The 23175-nt window shown below is 34.1% G+C and overlaps 6 protein-coding genes and 1 non-coding gene across 11 annotated transcripts; 2 read left to right on the top strand and 5 right to left on the bottom strand.

Moving 5' to 3' along the window:
• Window positions 1–1122: 1122 nt before the first annotated feature.
• On the bottom strand, window positions 1123–2927 carry K01H12.4 (Breast cancer type 2 susceptibility protein homolog). The gene is made up of 9 exons (NM_069328.4): window positions 2836–2927; window positions 2654–2793; window positions 2227–2356; window positions 2078–2182; window positions 1982–2033; window positions 1828–1931; window positions 1672–1759; window positions 1500–1625; window positions 1123–1457 (listed from the first exon to the last, which is right to left on the bottom strand). Exons 2-9 carry the CDS (start codon window positions 2787–2789, stop codon window positions 1209–1211), a joined length of 990 nt encoding a protein of 329 aa, NP_501729.1. The 5' UTR covers window positions 2790–2793; window positions 2836–2927; the 3' UTR covers window positions 1123–1208.
• Window positions 2928–3588: 661 nt separating this feature from the next.
• On the bottom strand, window positions 3589–5822 carry nhr-38 (Nuclear receptor domain-containing protein; the record flags this gene model as incomplete). Of its 2 annotated transcripts, NM_069327.3 has the most annotated exons (9): window positions 3589–3803; window positions 3853–4037; window positions 4084–4160; window positions 4208–4315; window positions 4358–4507; window positions 4698–4840; window positions 4885–4959; window positions 5007–5167; window positions 5706–5822. In NM_069327.3, the coding sequence occupies 9 exons, from the start codon at window positions 5777–5779 to the stop codon at window positions 3709–3711; spliced, it is 1068 nt and encodes a 355-aa protein (NP_501728.2). The 2 variants fall into 2 exon arrangements, with proteins under 2 accessions (NP_501728.2, NP_001293921.1); NM_001306992.3 differs by lacking the exons at window positions 4698–4840; window positions 4885–4959; window positions 5007–5167; window positions 5706–5822 and having other exon boundaries at window positions 3709–3803; window positions 4358–4447.
• An 881-nt stretch (window positions 5823–6703) lies between these two features.
• ant-1.3 (ADP/ATP translocase) lies at window positions 6704–7841 on the top strand. The gene is made up of 3 exons (NM_069326.5): window positions 6704–6760; window positions 6817–7378; window positions 7423–7841. Exons 1-3 carry the CDS (start codon window positions 6751–6753, stop codon window positions 7790–7792), a joined length of 942 nt encoding a protein of 313 aa, NP_501727.1. The 5' UTR covers window positions 6704–6750; the 3' UTR covers window positions 7793–7841.
• Window positions 7842–8244: 403 nt separating this feature from the next.
• Window positions 8245–8862, bottom strand: dph-3 (the record flags this gene model as incomplete). 2 transcript variants are annotated; one of them, NM_001268490.2, is made up of 2 exons in its annotated part: window positions 8245–8484; window positions 8744–8862. In NM_001268490.2, 2 exons carry the CDS (start codon window positions 8848–8850, stop codon window positions 8349–8351), a joined length of 243 nt encoding a protein of 80 aa, NP_001255419.1. The 2 variants fall into 2 exon arrangements, with proteins under 2 accessions (NP_001255419.1, NP_001255420.1); NM_001268491.3 differs by lacking the exon at window positions 8744–8862 and having other exon boundaries at window positions 8349–8480.
• Window positions 8863–9285: 423 nt separating this feature from the next.
• On the top strand, window positions 9286–19020 carry dcaf-1 (DDB1- and CUL4-associated factor homolog 1; the record flags this gene model as incomplete). 2 transcript variants are annotated; one of them, NM_069324.6, is made up of 24 exons in its annotated part: window positions 9286–9460; window positions 9508–9658; window positions 9709–10002; window positions 10059–10099; window positions 10182–10332; window positions 10397–10600; window positions 10691–10992; window positions 11322–11460; window positions 11527–11633; window positions 11683–11800; window positions 11848–12020; window positions 12161–12678; window positions 13162–13295; window positions 13354–13548; window positions 13617–13809; window positions 13851–13992; window positions 14039–14297; window positions 14792–14920; window positions 15007–15324; window positions 15370–15537; window positions 15597–16007; window positions 17753–18092; window positions 18175–18532; window positions 18663–19020. In NM_069324.6, the coding sequence occupies 24 exons, from the start codon at window positions 9291–9293 to the stop codon at window positions 18751–18753; spliced, it is 5106 nt and encodes a 1701-aa protein (NP_501725.2). The 2 variants fall into 2 exon arrangements, with proteins under 2 accessions (NP_501725.2, NP_001294003.1); NM_001307074.3 differs by lacking the exons at window positions 9286–9460; window positions 9508–9658; window positions 9709–10002; ... (16 more) ...; window positions 15370–15537; window positions 15597–16007 and having other exon boundaries at window positions 17975–18092; window positions 18663–18753.
• Window positions 14723–15145, bottom strand: anr-11. Its single transcript, NR_101946.1, has one exon.
• Window positions 19004–22835, bottom strand: twk-9 (the record flags this gene model as incomplete). Of its 2 annotated transcripts, none has more annotated exons than NM_069323.3 (11): window positions 19004–19140; window positions 19184–19393; window positions 19814–19949; window positions 20030–20188; window positions 20232–20396; window positions 20517–20713; window positions 20761–20963; window positions 21441–21705; window positions 21773–21899; window positions 21965–22065; window positions 22769–22835. In NM_069323.3, the coding sequence occupies 11 exons, from the start codon at window positions 22805–22807 to the stop codon at window positions 19036–19038; spliced, it is 1707 nt and encodes a 568-aa protein (NP_501724.2). The 2 variants fall into 2 exon arrangements, with proteins under 2 accessions (NP_501724.2, NP_001294002.1); NM_001307073.3 differs by lacking the exon at window positions 22769–22835 and adding an exon at window positions 22347–22385 and having other exon boundaries at window positions 19036–19140.
• Between the last annotated feature and the right edge of the window lie 340 nt (window positions 22836–23175).

The raw sequence follows: 23175 nt of genomic DNA, 5'->3' as shown, positions 1-23175 counted from the left end.
TTGAAAAAATGAATCAATAAGAACTAACATCAAGAGTAACGCACAATGAAATCGATATAAAACGTACCTAAATTATCAGTTTTATAACTTTTCTGCGTGCTTTTTACAGTTTTTCAAAATTGAAATCACAATTTTGAACTTTGAATCATTTGGCACGTCGCTATGAAAATTATGTAGCAGAAAAAAATGAAAGGGAAAAAGGCGAAAACGTTTCACAAACGACTACAAAACATGAAAATTGATCAGTGCACGAAACTTTTTGGTGAGCCATCACACTCCTACCGGCTGTTCTGGGCAAACCGAACAAACATAGACAGAAGGTTTGGAAGAATAAGTGAAGAAGACGAAAAGATAGTGCAAATAGTGACAAAAAGTTTATGAGAAAATATAAATGGATAGAGACAAACAAATATGGGAAAGGATCAGAGATAAGAAAGTCTTCAACAACATAAACGTTCTGTGGATTCACTTGCAGAATATTTCAATTTGAAAATAGAAATCACAGAAAATTGTTTCTCTTCCAATCATGCATTTTTAACGTTTGTTGTAGCTCAGGACGATACATGTTTAAAATGTTAAACATTTAAAATCGGAAAACAATAATGCTTGACTTTTCAAATTTCAAATCAATTAATGACATTTATTTTGTTGTAGCTTTTCTCCTGGTTCTTGATGCAACAGTATGCTACCGTACGCATTTTATGCCATCATAGACGATACTCCTTTGATGTATCGTGTGATGTCACAGAAAACACGACTTCAATTACAATAAATTATGTGCTGCACATTGTAATCTTTGCAAGAAAACAAAAAAAATCGGTAGACATTTCGAGTGCACTCATCATTTGATTTGCTCTTTTGTAAACCATTTATTTGTTTTGTTTCTTCTTGGTTGTTCGTTTTGAACAGTTCTCATTGCATTCTTTTTTCAAACATTGTATCTTGGGTGGTCTGCGTTTAAATTGGATATCGAAAAAAGAACTTCGAACGCTTCGGAGGATTAGATAATCTTAATATTTCATATGAAAATATTATTAAGGTGAAAAAATCCTAATATTTCAAAAACCGCAGTTTAATTAAAATATACAATCAGCGGAATAACAAAAAATCAATCTCAAGCACAATCATCCAAACCATTCATTCAAAAAACTCTCAATCAACCACATTTCACTCATTAGGATATTTAATTTCAATAAGACTGCCACTTCTCAAATTGAATAGGACTGCCCATTAATGACGAGTTTTGCCAAATTCTTCTTCTTCATGGACCCATTTAAGATTCCAGACAAATCAATAACATGATCACCGATTGACAAATTGGTAGAAAACTTTGTGCGATTCTCAATGTTCAATTTGGTACTCGATTGCAATTGTTTTGGAGGAATTGGAGCATCATCAATACATCGTTCACGTTTTTTGGACTTTTCACTATTTTTTTTCTTTTGCTTTTCAAGAGGCTGAAAACAGAAGATTTCAAGAAAAATACAAATCGATAAAACCTGAAGCCACAGCTTGACGCGTCCATCAGAGGAAACAAACTCCATTGGTTGATAGGCAAGACTATTGGATTTAGCAGTTGTAGATGCATATGAAAGGTCGACCGACACCATTGAACTCGGAGACAACTGAAAATATAAGAACATGTTTTTCTGCAATACAGTCAATTCGTACCGCCATTTTAGGTTTTCCAGTTCCCGCATCGTAAGTTGCTTTTGGAAAAAGGTCATCTGGCTTTGACTTCTTCAGTCCACGGCACTTCCTTCAAAGTTATACAGATATAAGAGGTTATTATTTAAAACAGAAAAAATCATGTGACAACAGGCTTACAAGTGTTTGATGTCCTCCAATGGCTCAATTGCTAGTTTTTCAATGTGCTTACGGTAGAGCGATTTGTTGGAACAAGAAGAAGCAGTTGTTGCACTTATTGAAACCTGAAAAATACGATAATTAATTTATTGATAGCTCTTAAAAGTAATCTTACGGTCATTTGAGGCTTCTGCTTTGCCGGAATGTAGATGGCACTTGGGAACAAGCTAAACATTTAAATTAGAAACAGGTAAAAAGGAAATTAACAAACGAGTCCGGGGTCGGTGGATCTTGGTCAATAGTGCTATCAGTTATTCCAGAATCACAAGTTTCCAATTGCTCGGATTTGAAACCAATTCGGGCTGGTGGGAAAGTTCTAAAAATAAGTTTTGAAATGATTTTTTCCACATTTCATATTACAATTTCCGATTCTTGTTAGAGTCACGTGGAGTACGAATGGTAGCCTTTGGTTGCTTCGAAGATCGAAGAATTGAATCAATTGAAATGGTTTCATGAGCAGCTTGAGTGATACTTATTGCATCTGGAGTTCCTGAAACAAATTAGATGGAAATAAAGGAAATTTCAAGCATGTAATATATATGATTGCTATTCAAAATTGTTAATTTCACCACATTGGGTTTTGTTTCGAATTATTCTACAATGTAATTCTCTGTCGCGAAGAAATGCATGGCAGGCAGATCAACAATTTTATAATGCTCCTATTCATATGTACGTGAAACTGAACGATTATCGGTATGTAGTACTTGCTTGTAAGTAATTTCACACAAAGATATCACTTGCAAATTTAAAACAATCGAAAACTGGAAAATAACCAAAAATCAGCTACCTTGGGATGCGACCGTTATGGCCGACTCGGCATCTCTTTCAATTACCAACTTTTCGAGAACTTGAGCAGCTTCTTGAAGAGTTGCTTCAACGTGGGCGTCAATTCTTCTATAAGCAAACGACGCTCCGAATTCCATTTTTCTGAACAACTTGATCTTTTTCGCTGGCCATTTTCGGACTTACATTGGATCGATATTTCTCCTTTAAAGACAGCGAATGGAGACAGACAAAGTAAACTTTGAAATTTTGAAACTGATTTTGTTTTGTTTTGAATTAATTTTATCGATAAGAAAGTAGAATACGGAAATATTGAATTTAACAATGCCACGTTCATTGTAAAATTTATTGGTAATTTTTAATCTCTAAATTTTTTCGCAACTTTATGTTAATTGTTAATTCCATCAGATTTCGCATCTGACTGTAAAGTCTATTAAAAAAATAATATATCAAAATTAATATCGGTGATCTGTTTTTATCAGTAGGATGATCTCTTTATGGAGGATTTATGAGTAGAATAAAAAAGAGTATTAGAAGGTGGAGATTAATTGAAAAACAACATCTTAACTGGTCACAAAAATTTGAAATTATTTTTCTGGTACTACAGATTATAATGAGGAATCAAGCTTTTAGAGTAAATCGAATTGATGGGGGGTATTAATTTTAGAAAACGCTCCTTTGTTCGGCTTATTTCTTAGAATTTGTTTTGCCAGAAATTTTTCAGATAACTGGAGCCCCAGTTTTGAGATTTTCCGCACTTGAACTATATGATTTTTTTATCTTGTAGATGTTTTGAAACTTAGATTTAAGAAAAAAGAAAACATGGAGATGAGCTTGAAATATACTCTTTCCCAGTTGGTTTTGTGACAAAATCAAAAGTTATCCCAATTATAATTTAGTGATGTTATTCTAACAATCGTGCAGAATTTTCAAAATATAAGATATCAAACAATTTTATTTACAAATTTACTTTTGAGAAGTACAAATTTAGTTTTGAGAAGTTCATATCAGCTGTTTAATTTTTAGAAACATTTCTTCAAAAAAATCGATTTATTCAAGTTATAAAATGCTTGAGATTGCATCTTTGAACGCCCGAGTTCCTTGATGAATTTGGGCAGATGTGTTCTGGATTTGTTCAAATGAAACAGGATCTACTGAAAATAAATTGTTGAATTAGTTTGAAATATTTTTAGAAATTGTTACCTCTGTTCAAATCTGTCAAAAGACTATCCCGATTCACATCAGCAAAACAATGTCGAAAATTGATTGGAACTGCTTCCGTTATGCATTTATAGAATAAAATGGATAAAAGTGGTTCATCGAAATTGCATGATTGAAACGATCGTGATACCAATTGAACAAGGAAACTAAATGAATTCAGAATGTTTCTGGAAATATCACATTTTTAGTTATTTCAGAATTAAGTTATAATACCTGTATGGGTTCAAATTGACATGTTGCTCACACTCCATAAACTCCAAAAATGGTTGCTCACTCAAATCAATATGGACCTAAGATATATATTTTTTAATTATGTCTTTGTTTTAATAAAACAAACCATATTTGGCAGAAACAGTCTATCTAGTTGGATTCCACCTTTTGTAGCAGTCAAAACACATGCTTCAAAGACAAAAACCAATAGGAATATGTCACCGAGTGGGTCGCTCTGTAAAGTTAATTTTCATATTAGTTAGTTGAAAATTATTACCATGAAATTATTATCCAAGCTCCCAAAGTGTGCGTAAAAATGTTCGATAACTTGCATGATCAAGGGAGATCCAGTTGATATTCTTCGCATAATTTCGTATTCTTGGTGGAGAGAAATTTTCAAGTTTGTACGAGTTGTTGATCGGGAAATCTGAAATTAATTGAAAAATTTAAATTAATGTAGAGAGAAGAAGAGAATACCTAGATTTATTCTACTTACAACAGATTTTTCAAATATTGAATAAACCGTTATTTATTCAAGATTATTCCATAATCTTAGTAAATATGAGTTAAGCTCTTATTTACCCTTAAAATCTCAATTCTTTCAAATCTCTACGTACCAAATCGAAAATCGGCCTTTCAGCTGCAATACTTCTGCGAAAAGCAATAATTTGATCGATTAGTAGAATGGAACTTTGATTCATATTTCGGTAAAGAGACGTGACATTTTGTTGTGATGAAGAAGTTCTTTTGGCTTTTACGTCTGGAAATTTGAAAATTTGATATTATTTTGAATATATAAATTACCTTGAGGCATCATTCCACTGCTCACACACTTCAAAAATCTGCAGAATCTGCAGCTTCCACCTCTCTTTGTTGGATCTTTAATTCTTTTTGTTACATTTATATTTTGTTCAACTTTAGATTACCGTGTACAATACTACATTGTCTATTAGAACATGAGTATACTTTTTGATCAGAAACACTGCGTCGGAAGAATGCACCACATGCAGCACAGCTTATTGCTCCAAAATGATATCCTTCGGCTTTATCCGAGCAAATTGAGCAGATCATCTCTTGAGGTGCTGAGCTGGAATTAAATTATGAATTGAGGGTTAGAAGGTGGAGATTTTGAAAATCTATTTTAATTCTTTTTTGTGTATTTTTAAAGCAAATACCGAGTAAAATGAAGAATAGAATGTGAGAATTAGATTGAACAGATATGTTATAGAGTGAACAAAAGCAACTGGATTCAGCCGTGAGAGCCTGCCTACATGGCTAAGTTTGCAAACCGGCAGGCTTTTTGACCCATTTTAAAATTGAATTAAACCTTTTTTTCAAATGTAAATTTTTGAAACTGATGCTCTTTCCAGATTTTATTGCAATCAGCTTGTAATCAATGTCATATTGTTGGAAATATAATATCACTTTGCAAAAAAAATATCATAAAACTATTCGATATTAAAACCATCTAAACATACATATTTGTGTTATTTTTCTAATTATATTTTCATTTCTCTTTTCATCGACGCTTTTCCTTGTGGAATAACCACTGAAAATAACTAAAACTATTACAAAACTCAAACAAAATCCTAATTCCAATTTCTGATAAAAACACATAGACCTACCTGTTCCACACTACTTGACTGTCATCCATCATCCAGTAACACTGATTATCAAAGCTTGAACAGTATAGACTCATGTAAGGTCACCTCAATAACTTAGAAGCTCAAATTTGCTTTATTTTGCTCAAAGTTCGAAGTGAAATAGATAAGTCTACAAATTTTTATACTACATCTGATAATCTTGGATAACAAGGTTCAGTTGCCTCCTCCTCTTCTTATCTCCATCTGATAAGCTTTTTGGGAGGGGTTTTCAGATTGAAGATGAGTGAAGAAGGTTTTAAAATACTTTTTAAAACTGGAATGACACACAGATTTGGACCCAATACGTACCAGATGCTGATTCATACTAATGAAGTTGTCTAGTATGAAGAAGCTTTTTGGTTTAAAATGATTGCGATTATGTGACGAAACGATAAACATATGTTTTAAGAGGATAAGGCTAGAAGAAGGAAGTTAATCTATTTTTGTATGATAACAGTGTTTTGTCACCTGTTTCATGTTGAAAATATCATTAGAATGCTCAACTTATTGATGACTTCGCAATTAAAAGAGGTGCATCCGAAAATAATTCACATATTCAAATGAAAACAAAAATAATTTCTTTCCGCTAATTTTGGGATTTTCACCTCGATTCCACATGAACAAAATTTTTCAAACCCGTGGGTCTAAATTTCGAGCAAGGAAAGAGTGCGCGTTTGAATGCTACAGTAACCCGCTCCGTTGCGGAATTCTTTGATTTTTCTGTTTCTTTTTCTTTTAGAACACTTTCACAGTGAAATCAAGCAATTTATACGCGATATTAAAAAAAAAGAATATTTTTAAATAATCTTTTATGCTTTTAAAAATATGTTTAAAAACGTGAAAATATATTTACGAGAACGTGAAAAACAGAAATATGAGTTTTGGAGTAGCATTTTGCATTATTCACGTGACCTCGGTTAAAGAAGCGCTTTTGCCACGTTTCACTGTCGATTTTTAATCGAAGGGCTCACTTTAGAATCAGTTCCGGTTTTCAACCGCTTGGATATCCAGCAGCACTACTGCAAGCATGACTGGAGGTAAGTAAATCTTAATCGATATTTCTGGTTTTAATTTAATATTTGTATTCTTTCAGGAGGAGATTCAAAGCCTATTGAAAAGAAGAAGGAGGATAAGAAAGGTTTCGATACCCGAAAATTCTTGATTGATCTCGCCTCGGGAGGAACTGCTGCCGCTGTCTCCAAGACTGCTGTGGCTCCGATTGAACGTGTCAAGCTTCTTTTGCAAGTACAGGATGCTTCCCTAACTATCGCCGCCGATAAACGTTACAAAGGAATCGTCGATGTCCTCGTTCGTGTCCCGAAAGAGCAAGGATATGCTGCTCTCTGGAGAGGAAACTTGGCCAATGTCATCCGATACTTCCCAACCCAGGCGCTGAACTTCGCATTCAAGGATACATACAAAAACATTTTCCAAAAGGGATTGGACAAGAAGAAGGATTTTTGGAAGTTCTTCGCCGGGAATCTCGCTTCTGGTGGAGCTGCCGGAGCAACTTCTCTCTGCTTCGTCTACCCATTGGATTTCGCTCGTACCCGCTTGGCTGCTGACGTCGGAAAAGCTAATGAACGTGAATTCAAAGGTCTGGCTGATTGTCTCGTCAAGATTGCAAAATCGGATGGTCCAATCGGACTCTACAGGTATTTTTTCCATTTTTATAATATAAGCAAACATTAATTTTCAGAGGATTCTTTGTTTCTGTACAAGGTATCATCATCTACCGTGCCGCTTACTTCGGAATGTTCGACACTGCCAAGATGGTATTCACTGCTGATGGCAAGAAACTCAACTTCTTCGCCGCCTGGGCTATTGCTCAAGTCGTCACCGTCGGATCTGGAATCATTTCCTATCCATGGGATACTGTTCGCCGTCGCATGATGATGCAGTCTGGTCGCAAAGATGTTCTCTACAAGAATACCTTGGATTGTGCTGTCAAGATCATCAAAAACGAAGGAATGTCTGCCATGTTCAAGGGAGCTCTGTCGAATGTGTTCCGTGGAACTGGTGGAGCACTCGTTCTGGCCATCTACGATGAAATCCAGAAGTTCATTTAAAGTCTTGAATTGTTTTTGTAATTTTAGTAAAATTATTTTAATTGAAATCTTCTATTTGTTACTCAACAAACTAAACACAGCGTCTCAATCTCTTCATTCAGAAAATATTTTTCTTTAGCATTTTCAGTATCGAACATTCTCATGCAATTTAACAAGGTAACTTCAATGAATCAACTGAGTTCTAGTTAGAATCGCATCATTTTGCAAACAAAATCCTCAAGCTTCCTTTTTCTAGAGAGATCCTCTTATCTCCTCTTGGCCGTTTCGTCACATAGTCACAATCATTTTAAACCTAAAAGCTCTTTTTATAAATACTATTAGTGTGATTCAGCAAATTGATATGGTCTAAAGCTGTGTCTTTCCAAATTCAACATTATTTGTCTTCAAGAAAAATTGCGGTTTTTTTTCACTTCTGTAAATTTCAACTTTTCTGGAATGCTAATTCGGAACAACATATCACGGAAGATTTACTCGCGAAACCCGTATCAATAAATCACGGAAGAAAAAGAATTTCACAGAAACTCTAATAACTAATATTCACAAAAATTAAAAATATTTAGACGGGTTCCGCGATTGGCTTGCTTGTCGAGATGGTCTCCAGTTTGACGAAATCTTCAGGATCGTAGATAACACGAATGAGAAGGGAGCAGCTGGGACATTGTGCTACATCTTCTCCCATTTCAAGCATTTCTCTGAAAAAAAAGTGAAGTTGGACTATATACGGAATAAATAGCTTTTTATTACAATGGAAATATGATTTTTCAACTAGGAAGTAAGATAAATAGATTGAAATAAAATCCGATTTCAAGCATGAATTAAAATACCCGAGTTGAGCCACTTACAATTAATTCGAGATTTCTAACAATTAGAGATTTTCGAAAATGACAATTGTTTTAAACATGAGAACTACTTTGCAGAACGGTTTGATTTTTTACAGTATTCAAAACTTACCTAGGGATTTCAAATCGATCGCCACAAGGGCATGGATAGTGGTACACGTCTTTCTCCTCGTCAAACTCAAAATCCTCAATTTCGACTTCGTCGTGGAAAACTGACATTGTTGTGTTACCCAGAAAAAATTCATTAGTTTATTGCAAAAAAAAAGGAAATTATAAAGTGAAACAAGGGGCGAGAGAGGTTGGGCGATAATTTTTTTTCGCAAATCAATTTGAACAATTGTTTCTAATTACAACAAATAATTTTCTAACAACCTATTATATTCTTAAAAATGATAAAAAAGTATTTCGCAAATAAAATAAAATAAAAATAAATCACAAGCTGTACGCAAGTTGTCGTCGTCGTTGGACTGGTCCGCAAACACCGTTGCGTACCGTACCCTTCTTCACATATTCGACTAATTTCGGATTTTCGACATTTCAACAAAAATGTTATTTTTCTTTTGGAGATTGAATTGCAAATCCAATTTCTTGTTGCATAATTTTAAATTGATTATTTTGCGTTAAAAAATCACAAAATCAATTAAGTATTTTCAGCCGTCATGACGAGCAAGGAGATTTATCCGCTCCGATCGACAGGAACAATGATGATGATATCCGATCAAGATTTGAAGCTGAGCACGCAATTAATGCTTCGAATAGCTGAATTACTATTGGAGTTTGATGCAAATCATGAACAATCGTCGTTTGATCCGATACCGATACTTAAAAGGTTAAGAATAGAGAACAATTATTCATAAATTAAATAAATCATTTCAGAATTTCTGAATTGTTGGAACAAGCTACAGACATTTTCATTAAAAACGACCCGGATCCTTTGGATGATCGTCATCCTCACAGGACTCATCCAGATTCTGCACTCGGCAACATTTTGAAAATTATATTCAAAAACGATGATTTCATGACAAAAGTGAGGGAATAAATAGATAGTTAATTCATATCAATGTATTTTTATTTCAGCTTGTTGTGTCGTATATTCTTGCCAGAGACAACGTAGAATTGAATATTCAAGGAAGTCGACTTCTGTTAGCCTGTATTCCTGGTCTCGATTCAAAAGTAGTTTTCTCAGAACCAGACGATTTCATTCCTCGCCTATACACATGGGCAGGATCAGAAGGAACAAATGAGACTTTACAAGGTTATGCAATGGGACTTCTAGCTGCTGCATTGGAAAATACTGAAAATGCGAGTAAATATCGAAATGAAAATGCTCTATTAGTCCCATTTGGACTTCGGCGACTCCATGAATTACAGGTATGAATTTTTAAAGTATTAAATAGGTCTTGAAAATGTTATTATAATTATTTCAGGGTCGCTCTTTGGAAGAACAGAAGAAAATTGGACAGACTGAGTGAGTTTTTTCAACTATTAATAGTATTTATCAAATTGTATTTATCAAATTATTATATTTATCAAATTATTATTTTTTTTAGTTTCTCCCAACTGCATGCTGAACAAAGTACAAGTAACGGAACTTCAATTCCTTCAATCAAAATCACTTCTGTTGATGGTTCTACAAAAGAGAATGAGAAAACCTTTGTACAATCAACAGATCCACCACCACCGAAAAAGCGAAGAACTGAGGTAGATTTCAGTCATTTTCTCTGCAAATTTTTGTATCTTTTTTCACAATCAGAATCATTTTCAGCCTTGCCTGACATCTCTTCTTCGAACGGAAATTACTCAGCGAGTTCCATCATTTCATAATCTTCGAAATTTGGATGATTCAAACAGTAAATGGGATATTCTTCAACCATTTCTAATTGGAGATCAACAAGTATATCCACTTAGTTTAGCTACATATCAACGGTTTATTCTACAATATTTGGCTGCATGTGGAGAATATCAGGATGTTAGTTATATATTTTTATATTAATTTTTCAATTTAAATTGTTTTGTGATATTTCAATAGTTCTTGATAAGATATATTAAATATTTTCAGCTCCTCCTTCAAACTTTTGAAGGAAATGCATTGGAAATCTTGTTCGACTACATTGATCTCGAAAAATCAAAAGATGTCCGTTTAACCTTTGATGCTTTAAAATATCTCACTTCTCTATTGGTACATCGTAAATTCGCCTTGGAATTCGTCAACAAAGGAGGAATACCGGCTCTTTTGAAAGTTCCAAAAACATCATTGGCTTCAGTTGGAGTTGTTACATGTCTGTATTACATTGCATACAGTAATGATGTCATGGAGATTTTATGTCAAATGAGCGATGAGATTGTGGATGAGACTGTACAGTGAGTGAAATGTATATTGAACATTTACAACCTCAAGTTTTTTTTGAATAACAATAAACCTAATAATTGAAAATATAATACTCCTATAGCCTAAAGAAGAGAAAATGCATTAAATCACAGAAATCATTCAGGTGATCATGCCACATGAAACATGGGCTCGTCCTTTTTCTTTGTATATGAACATATTTCGTACTCCAAACAATTTTTGAGAAGTCATAGTCTTCGGATTGATGTGTAAAGTTACTTGTTAAATTAAAAATTAAACTTATAAATACATTTTTTGAAATGCGAACCAAATTTTCTTTATGAAGACTAAATTATTTTTTAAGGTATGTTCTGTGGTGCTTGGAACACAGTCATGAAAGTGGAATGGCCAGTGCATGTATGTTCTTTTCTCAAGGATTGTTCTACAAGGCTATTTTAAGAAGATTTGATCAATATGATGGTCCACGGAAGCTGCATAATTATGTATGTTTCTCATAAGTTTCAAAAAAGTGAATAAATAATACAACCATAACTCATATTGTAATTCAGATTGCAACCCTGACACTAATGCAAAACAATGAAGATGTCGAACTCACCGAAGAACAAATACATACAAGTACACAGTGTACAAGAGGAGTTTGTACCACTTTCAGAAGGTTTTCTACATGATAAAAATTATTTTTAACTAATTTTAAATCATTTTAGTTACCTCACCGCTCACATTTTCATCAAAGTGGAAAACTATAAAAAGCTATACGGAAATAACTTACCAACTGGAATGCGATTTCCAGAACTTGTACAAGGAGATTGTCCAGATTATAAAGTATGTATTTATTAAGATATCATTGATTTTATAAAAATTTATTTCAGAGCATGAAGCCGTATGAAGAAGTTTGTTGGCAGTGCGAAGCCATTGTTACGGAAATGCTTCGATTCACCGGAAGTTCATTCAGAGAGGCTGAAAATTTAAGAAAACTAGGAATGGTTCGAATGTTTTTGGCGGTTAGAGTGTTATCAAGAGATTGGGAAAACATTTCTCCAAGGTAACTTTTTGAAATTAACGGTTTCGGAATAGGCTAATTACTTCCCCGAAGTGACCTAATTCCCTAATGAAACTTTCAAAAAAAAATCCGAAATAAAAACTCTACTCCCTTTCTGAATAAATGAGATAATTTTGTTGCAGTCTCCGCACCGAAATGTGTGTACACGCATTGGAAACATTGTGCATGATGTTTTGCCTTCCATCAATTCAAACTGAACTTATCACTCAACATTCCTATAATCACTCGAATTATGATGGTTTCACAATTCTTCTTCAAACATCTCTTGGACGATACGATGAGGATCCATCTCTGAGAATGGCAGCATTGGGATGTATTCAACGTTGTGTTTATGTGGAACCAGAATGCTGGAAAGCTATTATTCAAAGAGTCAAAAGTTCAGAGGAAAAGTCAAGCTCCGCGTCGAAAAGACAATCGAAATATGAAATAATCATGAATCATCTTGAACGAATGTGGACAGAAGTTCGAAAAACTGATGGAATTATGGCACTCGTCAACTTGATTAACTGCAAAATTCCACTGACAGAAGCGGATTCTATCCGAAAAACGGCAACTAACACATTAACGGGACTGGCAAGGCATCCGGAAGTTCGACAGATTCTTGCAAAATTACCGTTGATAGCTCATAATGGACTACAGAGTTAGTTTTAACGAAACATGCAAAGAAATTACATGTTTTTCAAAAACACAAAAAAACGTTAAAAAAGAGAACTGTTGATCGAAATTGCCATGTTTTATAAGTTCGAGTATTTTTTTTGAGTGGAAATATAATAATTAACAAGTTTTTCTGTCAGCGCCAGGCTAACAAAATATTTCGAATTTTTTGCTAACCTTCTTTCGAACATTACCAAAAATACATTTTCGCTCAAAAAAAAATTCTTCAGCCCTGGGGATGTGTAGGGCTGAATTCGAATTTTTTTCGAAGCCAAAAATGCCAAAAAGGATCTTATTATTATTAAAAAACGAAAATGTTTATCGGAATTACCATATTGCTATAATGTTGAGTGTATTTTTTTGAATAAAAAAGATGAACAACTAATTTTTTGCCAAAAAAACTAAAAAAGCGAACAACGAAAAATCTCCACAGATTTCAAAAAATCAAGTTTAATTCTTTTTTTTTCAGATTTAATGCGAGAACCAGTGTGTTCTGACAAGCGAGATATTCATGCAGCATTCTGCAAAGAAGCAGTTCAACTTCTTCAGGTCATTTATGGAAGAAAAATTCATGATCAACAAGGAAAAGAAATTCAATCGTCGGTTCGGTTTTTTCTAATTCTTTAACAACGTTCTTATATAAATAAATGAGGGTTTTCAGGAAAAGAGTCACCGTCAATGGGTCATCGAAAATACACAAGTGAGCTTCAATCAAGCAGAACTTCTTCAATTAATTCATGATCACTTGTTGAAAAGCAAGTTAGATTCAGTAGCAGCAATGCTGAAATCTGAAGCAAAGCTTCCTGATCGTCCAGCAAGTCGGTCAATCAATACTCCGATTCTCAATAAGCCATTGGTAAGTTAATATTTATTGTGAGAATTGAATCGTGACAGAAAAACAATCATTTTCCAACCTTTTTTCAGCCCAGCAGCGGAAATAATTTTTCAAAAATAAACGACACTTATCCAACATTGGCTCCAAGGACGCTTGAATCGGAAATTGGTGGAATTTCAGCAAGACGGCCCTCAAACGCAGCTTCACTGTCATCTCCCGCAATGGCTACACGTTCTCATTCAACAGATGACGATGTTTTCGCCACACCAACTTTACCTAGAAGTGAGATTTCATTTGAAGATTCAACTAAATTTTATATTAAGGATATACAACCAGTGGTGCTTTTCCAAAGAAGTTGATGATCAGTCCTGCACGTCAAAAACTGAGACCTCTGACTCCAGGAGAAAGTTCAAGTGGATATCGACCAATTAAAGATCTAAACAGTATTGTTACTGATTATTTCAGGTTTCAGAATTATTAATTATTCTTCGAATTCATTTTCATTTTTCAGAAACCAACATTCAACATGTAAGAATCCAGTGACAACGTGTCCTCCATTTTCATTATTTTACCAACACAAATGTCCCGAATTGTCGTATCAAACGAATGTTGTGAGAAATATTTCTCTTCGAACACTCGATCAAGAACTTCTTAGACCTCATGAAAGAGTTTATTCACAGTGGACAAATGAAAGAACTATTTTCTCAAGATTCAGGAACTGGAAAACTATACATGATCACGATGAATCGTATACGAAAGCCACATTTTCGGTGAGAAATATATAAATCAGATGTGGTTATTTTCTCCAATTCTATAAAATGACATGTTACAACATGTTGTTCCAACAGCTTCTATTAGAAAATAGTTTAAAAAAAAAGAAAATCGATTTATATGTATAAATAAAATTTATTTTAGTTGAAACATTTGAAAATTTAGTTAAAAATTACCTGAAAGATGCAAATTACAAATTATCGAGCTTCGTTTTTAGGCATTTAGCGACTTTTAGACCATTTTTGTGCATTTACTCAGATATTTCAACTGAAATAAATTTTATTTTCAAATGAACTAACTGATTTTCTCTATTTTGACACTTATTTTCAATAACAAATTTTGAAACAGCATGACACAATAGGTAACTAATTTTTTAGAATTACCGAAATTAATTGTCGCTCTCCAATGTATTTTTCAAAGAGTAATTCTAAAATTTCATAAAGGAAAAATTTAAAATCAAAATTGAAAAAAATTGTTTAATAAAATAATTTAGGTCGACGATGAACATCTTATCGTTGGTTTATTCAATGGAGAAGTTCATTGGATAAACGTGGATACTGGATTGGATGAAGGACACACCAATTGCCATGGAAGTGCTCTGACGAATATTGAACCTTCGAAGGTATGGCTACAAAAAATATTCTCTATACAATTGAAACATTTATTTCTAAAACTGAAATAAATAAATAAAAGTTTTCCAAATTCCAGGATGGTTCAATGATGCTCACGTCTTCAGCATTCTCTCGTCCACTATCCGCTCTTTGGAGACTCGGAGAAGCTTTACAACGAGTTCATACTTATCGTGAAGATTCTTGTGTTAAATTTGCTAACACAACGATGCAAAGAATTGTCGGAACGTGTAGAGATAAGGCAACTGTCTATGACACTGAAACAAATCATGTTTTGGACACGTATCTCTCTGGAATAGATGGACTACAGTACGAGAAAAATTACGCTTCGTTTTCGCCTGATGACAAGCTAATCTTCAATGATGGACTTCTCTGGGATGTCAGAAAGAAGAATTCGGTAGGGAGAAGACTTTTAAATTAAATTTAAAATATCAAATTTCAGGCGATCCATGTATTTGATCGTCTCTCCAAAATAACATTATTCGGAACATTCCATCCTCATGGAACACAGATTGTTATAAATTCTGAAGTTTATGATATTCGTACATTCCGGATGCTTCACCATGTTCCTGAGCTCAATCGTTGTCAAGTTTCATTTAATTCCACTGGTGTATGTTTTTATTATAATTAATGGTATTTTATAAATATTAATAATTTCAACATTTTCAGAATATCATGTACGCCACTGAAGTTACAGACGTTCATTGTCCAGACTATGATGAAAAGATCTTCTCGTCATTCCGAACGTTCGAGACCCGTGACTATTCTGCTCTGACAACTTTCGAAGGACGACGACCTGTCATTGATCTATGCGCATCACATCAAGATCAGAAAATGTGTGTGATTGAGAAAGTGCGTCCACAAATGTCGGATTACATGATACAAGCATCTACACAACTGAAAATAGTTGAAATTGGACGATTGAAGGATAATGAAGATGAGAATGACGAAGAGGAAGATGAACAGAGAGAGGATCACGATGAAGACGAAGATTCGGATGAATCTGGAGATGGAGATGATGATGAAGAGATTGGAGGAAATAGTTCAGATCGAGAATCCGTGTTTCGAACTTTAGGAAGAGTAAGTTTAGTTTTTTTTTCAAAATTTTCTCAAAGGTGGAGTACGGTCAGTCGGAAAATACAAAAAAAAACCATTCCACATTTTCCTTTGAACATTGGAATTATCATTCTGAACAAACTTCAAAATTGGAAAAAAAATTTAAATGTTTTGGGTAAACATATTTAGAAAAATTTAGAAAATTTCATAATATCTTTTCTGAAACTACCCAAAAAATCATCTGCACCTTTTTTTTGAATTTTTAAAACTTTCTTTAAAAAATCCATGTTTTTGTTGATCACTACATTAATCCTACAGTAGGACTAATTTACGCGCCCAGCACTGAAACACATTAAAAATTTCACTAACTAAAAACTACAGTAATCCTACAGTAGTCCGACATCCATACGGAATTTTTTTTTGAAACTAATAATTCTAAACTACTTCTACAGTATCCCATATTAACTTTATTTGGGTATACGAGTTTTAGTGTTCTATTGAAAAAAGAGTAACATCACTTCTCTTCCTGGTTTGTTTGTTCAGTTTCCTTTTGCTTGATGTTTTCTTCCGTGCCGAATGACCACACTAAAAATGTAACATCACTTTTTTTCAGTGGAATTTCTGTTCTGCAAATACGTTTATCACATTTAGAAGCGACACATCAAGTAAAACTTCCAACTGATGTGTTCTGTTCGTTCTGATTGTCTTCTGATCACGTTCTGATCTTGAAAGAAATGCGACACACCAGTTTCTGATTTCAGAACATTCTTTACCTGCAGAAATTATCTTTGCTTCATGATTGCTTTATTTGCGACTGATCACATTTAAAGCAAACACATCTGTGTTTGATGTGTTCTGACTGATGTAAGATCACTTTTGCTTTCTGCTTTTTCTTCTTTTCTTCAACAGAAATAATGCTTTTGACAGAGTTCTGTTTTGATTATGTAACTGCTTCAAATGTGATCAGTCACTTTTGAGCGAGACAAAAGCAAAGATCTCACGAAAAGCATTTCAGATTAACAGGAAGCAGAGAGTAGTGTGTCACTTTCTTATCAAAAGCAGAACCTGGTCAGAAGAAGTCAGAAGCGGAACATAAATTAGAACTAATCCGGCAGAAAATAAAAACTAAATGATCGAACAGTCAGACACATTGTGTTTGTCTGACCAGATAATTCAAGAAACTGAATCTTTTTTGCTTTCAGACCAGTAATTCTTTGATTTCAAAAGCAGTGTTCTCTGGAGTTTCATTGATTTCAGATTAGAATTTGCTTTTGGTCTCATTTCTTCTAGATCGATCACATTTGAAGCGTTTTCGTTCTTGAAGAAAACATTTTCTCCGAGGAATTTGCTTTTGTTCCAGATAGAGCAACGTTGCATTTTGCTTCGAGAGTGATCATTTTGCTTTGATCACTCTTCAAATTTTGGGCGGAGAATATGCACTATGCTTTCAATTAGTTTTTCCATCTTCTTCCTCTTCTTCCATGAAAGTCTTGCTTCATTCTTTTTGGATATTTGCAATATCATTTAGTTTCAGTAACAAGTATAGATATAGAGAATTCACGCATGTTGCCTGTCTCTAGGAACCAGTGATAAAATTATAAAATATCATAGTAAATGTCAACAACAACTTGTCAAAAACTCATCTTAATTCTTTATGTACAGTCAAAAAATGGCAATCACACAGTTTTTACCTATATTTAGAATATTTAACCTTTTATGTAATATCAGTAATTTGGAGAAAAAAATTTTGCGAATTATAATGATTTCAGCTTGGCGATGAAAGTGACAGTGGAAGTAGCGTGGATGACAATGATACACTAGACGATTTGGACTTTGAAAATGCACAGAATCGGATTATCAGACGTCAAGCTCAACGCCGTCGTCAACGCCTAAACAGTAGTGAAAATGATGCAGAGCTTCCAGGTTCTGATGAAGGAAGTGATGAAGATGGAGATGATGATGAGGATGGAGAAGGGGATCCAGATTTTGATATGGGAGCGGCTATTGATGATTTGGTAGATGCAGTTGATGAAGAAGTTGATGAAGATGAATTGGGAACTGATGGTGATGATGATGATAGTGGAAGTTGGAGAACAACTAATTCCATTGGTAAATTATATTGTTTGCAAATGTTTGAAAAATTAAAAATGAGGAAACATCGACGCTTTTTATCTTTACTTTGAATTTTCAGACTCAGAAGACATTAATCTAGACGATCTCGACGAAGAAGAAGCTCGTGTCGTGGAAAATGAGGGCAACAACGAACGCCCAGCGCGTCCAGTAGATCCAATAGAAGCAGCAGCTGCTGCTCGTCGAGCCATCCTCGGCCGCGGTCTCCGAGATCTTCGAATGGGAATTAGAGGAGGTAATCGTCGTCGAAATGGAGGTGGTTTAGAGCAAGCTGAAATGTTGAATGCCCGAGCTGAAGAGCAACGAGTTTCGTTCATGGAGGCTCTTGTTAGAGGAGCTGAGGCTGAACGGAGAGAGGAAGAAGGTGGCGATGACGGAGAAAGCAGTAGCAGCAGTAGTAGTGATACTGATGAATATCAGTGAGTTCAAATTTATTCGATTTGAAAGTTTTCATAATGCAATTAATAGAAAAAAGAGAGACTCTTGAATTTGAAAAAAAACAAAACTTTGATCTCTGGTTCAAAAGTGAAATCAAAAACCTTTTTTCAGATCCGAAGAGGAGGAGATCAACAGTGTCAGTACAACCGCCCTCAATCCAGCTCTGCGTCGAAGAAATCGTCGTCCTGACGATGAAGCATAAAGAGACTTCATTCACAATGCCTAGCCCATAACATCTTTCCCCGTTGCCACACATTCTACCTGTTTCTTTTGTTTAATCTTTTTGACCCATTGTTCAATTGCTAAATGCTCCCCCGTTTACTAAAATTGTTTTTATCATTTTTGATGTTTTTTTTTGTTGATTATTATTGGTTTTTATTGTTTCGCTAGTTATTGTTCGTACATCTCTCTTTCTTATCCCTTTGATTTGTTACAATTTTTTGCACACATTTGTAAAATGACTTTATTCAATTCATTTGTTGTTCTATTTTCTACGTGCATTTGTATAGGTTCGAAGATAGTTTTCGTCGAATGATGTGGGAGCTGACATATCCGTCAGATAGTGGACGTCTAGGTCCAGGCGCGGAATCTGAAGAAATGGTTCAATTTTCATTTTGCAAATTAGTACAAACCGATGGATCTCTCCGAATAGCATCTGCCAAATTGTGCAAAGTGTCAATTGTACGTGTGGTTTCGTGTATGATTACTGTATATATAGTTGGCTGAGTTGTCTTACTGAATCGATTATCGTCTACATATTTGAGAGCACTTTCACTCGAATTTCTGACATTGCTGAAACTGAATGCACGTTCACGAAATACAACAGGCGGTGTAGGCGGCTTCTGGAAAAAATTGTTGAGCCGATTGGAACAGCCTTTGTAACTAATTGTTAATCCGAAGGAACACTTCTTGAAAACTTGATGTAACGAAACATTTTTGACAATAACTAACTATTATCCAGACGCGAAATTTGGCGATTTTCGAGCCAAAAAATACGGTACTTGGTCTTGTAACAACAAAGTTTTGTCAAAAAGGTGTGCGCCTTTAAGGATTACTGTAGTTTCCAATTCCTCATTGTTGCGGGACTTCTTTGATGTTTCATTTTCACGAGTTTTCCACTACAGTATTCCTTAAAGGTGCACATTCTTTAAAATTTAATAAAATAGGTTGCATCGAAACCGGGTACCTCATTTTTGGAGCAAATAGTCTTCATTTAAAGTTTAACCTTACTTTAAATCACAAATATCACTCGAAGAACTAACCCTCAACGTTGCAATCTCTCCTTTTTCGACTTTTATTGCATTATCCACAAATGCTGACATATCGAAATTTGCAAGTTCTTCTTCTGGAATGTTGAATTGATCTCCCAAATGTTTAACCAATGATTTCATGGTCATTCTGTAATTATTTGTTTTCGAAGTTTCTAAACCGTTTCAAAAAATATTCCGTTTCAAAGAATCTATATTAGAAAAACTTACTTTTTTCCTCCAAACCAAACAACTGCCTGACCAACATTTTCCATTTTTCTTCCAATATAATGCAACTTTTTCAATAAATCAGCTGCAATTTCAATTGCCATTGTAGTCAGAGCCAAGCCAATTCCAATGTAAATTAGAGTAATGAGAAGATAATCGAAACTAAAAATATATGTTTTATACGTTTTTAACAATAGTTCCTTACCTTTTCGGTACAAAATCTCCCAGTCCAATGGTGGTAAGTGTCACAAAATTGAAGTATAAAGCTTTGAAAAAGTCCATTTCTGGCTCGTAAACTGATAAAATTTTTGCTCCGGCCACGAGATAGCATGTGAATGTTATTCCAAGAGCTATTGATTCTTCCGTTTTTCTGGAAGTAGATTTTTTCAAGTTATTTGGCAAGAAGTCAAGTGTTGTAAATTTTTACAACTTTCAGACAGTGGGCATTATAGTGAACTCAAATTAAAAAATATCAGGCCAGAATTCTCACCTCGGTTCATTATTCTCCGGCTCCTCCTCATCTTCTTCTTTTCCATTCTCATCATTTCCATTTTCAATTACTTCAATTTCATCACCTTCTCCAGGTTCTCTAGCAGTTCTCATACTCATTTCTTTCATCTCTTTTCCAGTATTCCAAACTTCTGATCTCTCAGAATCTGGCATCACTGGACTCGTTTTCTGGGATTTCTAAAATATTGCTATTTTGAAGAAAAGATTGACAACAGAAAACCGACATTTCTTTGTTTCTTTGCTTTTTGATACAGTTTCACCAAATAATGTGCAAATCTTCTTGCCATTGTTAGAAGATTCTTTAGAAATCTTGTTAAGAACATTCCCAAATCAGCAATCGTCAGTAAAGTGAATGGGACTCCAATAACGCCATAGAAGATTAGAAATAGACGACCTTCAAACGTCTCAGGTGCCACGTGACCATATCCTATAAAGAACTGTTAATTTTTTTCTGAAGTAACTGTTCAAAATTAAAAAAAAGACCAACTATAAAGATGACTCCTAAAAAATTCAAACAAACTTTTATGAATTAGTAGGGGAAGTCATTGCGTGTAAATTCACTCAATGGGATTAAGATAGTGCTTTCAATTTTACTTACTTTCAAATAAAAAATTGCAGGCTTAAAGACCCACCTGGCAGAACTTCGTTTTGATTTCGAAAGGCGGTAATATCACCTTTTGATTTTATTTACTTTTATTTGTTATCTCAAGTCTTATATCAGCTAACATACAGTAATATTTTTTGACCTGAATTTTCCAAAATTTCAGAAACGAGTAAAAAAATATTTTTTCGGAAGTTTTTTTATTAAAAAATATAACGTTCAGATATTCTTAAAGTTTTTTATAACTAATAATTTCTTATTGATGAAATACTTTTAATGATTTTCAAGCAAATATGTACCTACCTATAGTTGTAATAACGGTGAACGCAAAGATGACAGAATTTCCAATTGACCATTTTTCTGCAGGAGTTTCATCGATTACATCTTTTTCTTCTTCTTTGTTCTTAATCTTTTTTCTAGGTTGACCCCCATATCCTTCAGGAATTGGAACATTTGCTTCTGCGTAACATCTATCAATTAGTTCAATATTTAAATGCTCAAAGCTATATGGATCACACTTGGTGTCATGGAATAACGTAAGAATTGTTCGTTCGAGGCATTCGTGAACCTGAAATCATTGTTGATCTACTTCAAAAAATTATAAAAATTGGGTTTTTATTAAAACAAAAGCTCACACCAGGATCCAAAATTGCCAGTTCCTCTCCAAGATACACTCGTGTTATTCTATCAGGTAGACCAGATATTGATGGAGGTGGTGGAAGACTCTCTACTGGTTTCAACTCACGCTTCAGAAGAGCACGTCTAAAATTCAAATGTTCAAAAAGGATAAAATATAATAAGTTGCCATCTTCTTTTTCATAACATACACTCTATCTGGAGATTCAAGCCATTGCATTGAAAGAGCACCAAAGACAGTGTAGACAGCTACACCAGCAATAAGAGCAACATGAACGAAGAGTGTACTCGCCTGAATATGTATATGATCTTTAGGATTTTTTAATGAATAACTGGTTAACAATTTTACATTCTAAATTTTCAAACCACAGAATATTTAATTGCAAAACACTTGAAAATTGAATTTTTTGTGTACATGAATTTGCTCTGCGGACTACATTCTCCCGTGCCGGAATTTTGCAGAACGCCAAAAAATATTTTCAATTCGCGTAAACCTTTCCAATTCCACGAGAACTTTCCAACTATTCTATTCCATCGAATCTAGGTTTCTATGAATAATAGATTTTGACCTACCTCAGCCAACGTGGACTTTAAGTTGTCCACAAGAAACATTATTTATTCTTATTTATCCATGAATATTTTAAAATAACAAATACTATGAAAAATAGTTGAAGCTGAACTTTTTTTTGAAGATGTGAAGTCGACAAAAAGGGGTACCCTTCCATGAAAAGAGCAAAGCCGTCAGGTTGCTCTTCCGGTGAGCACAATGACGAGATTGAGGAACAATAATTATAAAAAGCCCTAGACTTTTTAGAAGGAAAATGGGTTTTTGAGGTTTTTAAGTTGCAAGCTTCGATGAACTTGAATAAGGGATTTAATATTCAATTTAAATTAAAATCACATTAATTCGTTCAATGGATAAAAAATACAGATCTGTGTTGTTTAAGTTGAAATATTTAGAAGTATGCATATTAGATGATGATTAAAAAACAAACCCATTGATATTTTTCGGGAATGTGGAAGCTGCACTTCATTATTGCTTCAATGGTTCATATTCTGAAAATATATTTTGGAAGAATATGTAGAGATGTTTATAGCCAAAATGAAGCTTCTTCTCCTTGCTTACAGGTGGAGTAGCGTAAATGGGGATTTTGTTGTGTTTTTTTTCTCAGAAATTCAAAAATTCCATGAAAGTTTGCAATTCCTCCAAAATATGAACTGCCAAACAAATCGGCGATTCCCCAAGATAGAGTTCAAATACGCTAATTGGTCTTGCAGTTCTCGTTTTAGAGGAAGGTCAAACAAAGATTATTAAGAACTGAAAAATCAAGTATTTAGGTTTCCTAAAGGTAATTCGTAATTTTAATAATTTTAAAGGACTTGCCAAAACATGTGAATGTTA

This window comes from Caenorhabditis elegans, chromosome IV (assembly GCF_000002985.6).
Source record: "Caenorhabditis elegans chromosome IV".
Lineage (NCBI taxonomy): Eukaryota > Metazoa > Nematoda > Chromadorea > Rhabditida > Rhabditidae > Caenorhabditis > Caenorhabditis elegans.
Note: the sequence above shows the minus strand (reverse complement) of the source record. Positions and strands in the feature narration are given on the sequence as shown.

What these genes read in the sequence shown, in the direction of transcription:
- K01H12.4 (NM_069328.4), bottom strand. Translation starts at nt 2,789, where the DNA reads ATGGAATTCGGAGCGTCGTTTGCTTATAGAAGAATTGACGCCCACGTT. An exon ending in GATCCACCGACCCCGGACTC is followed by an intron (nt 2,034 to 2,077) that starts GTTTGTTAATTT and finishes TTAAATGTTTAG; the next exon opens with CTTGTTCCCAAGTGCCATCT. An exon ending in CTGGAAAACCTAAAATGGCG is followed by an intron (nt 1,626 to 1,671) that starts GTACGAATTGAC and finishes TTATATTTTCAG; the next exon opens with TTGTCTCCGAGTTCAATGGT.
- ant-1.3 (NM_069326.5), top strand. An exon ending in GGTCCAATCGGACTCTACAG is followed by an intron (nt 7,379 to 7,422) that starts GTATTTTTTCCA and finishes ATTAATTTTCAG; the next exon opens with AGGATTCTTTGTTTCTGTAC.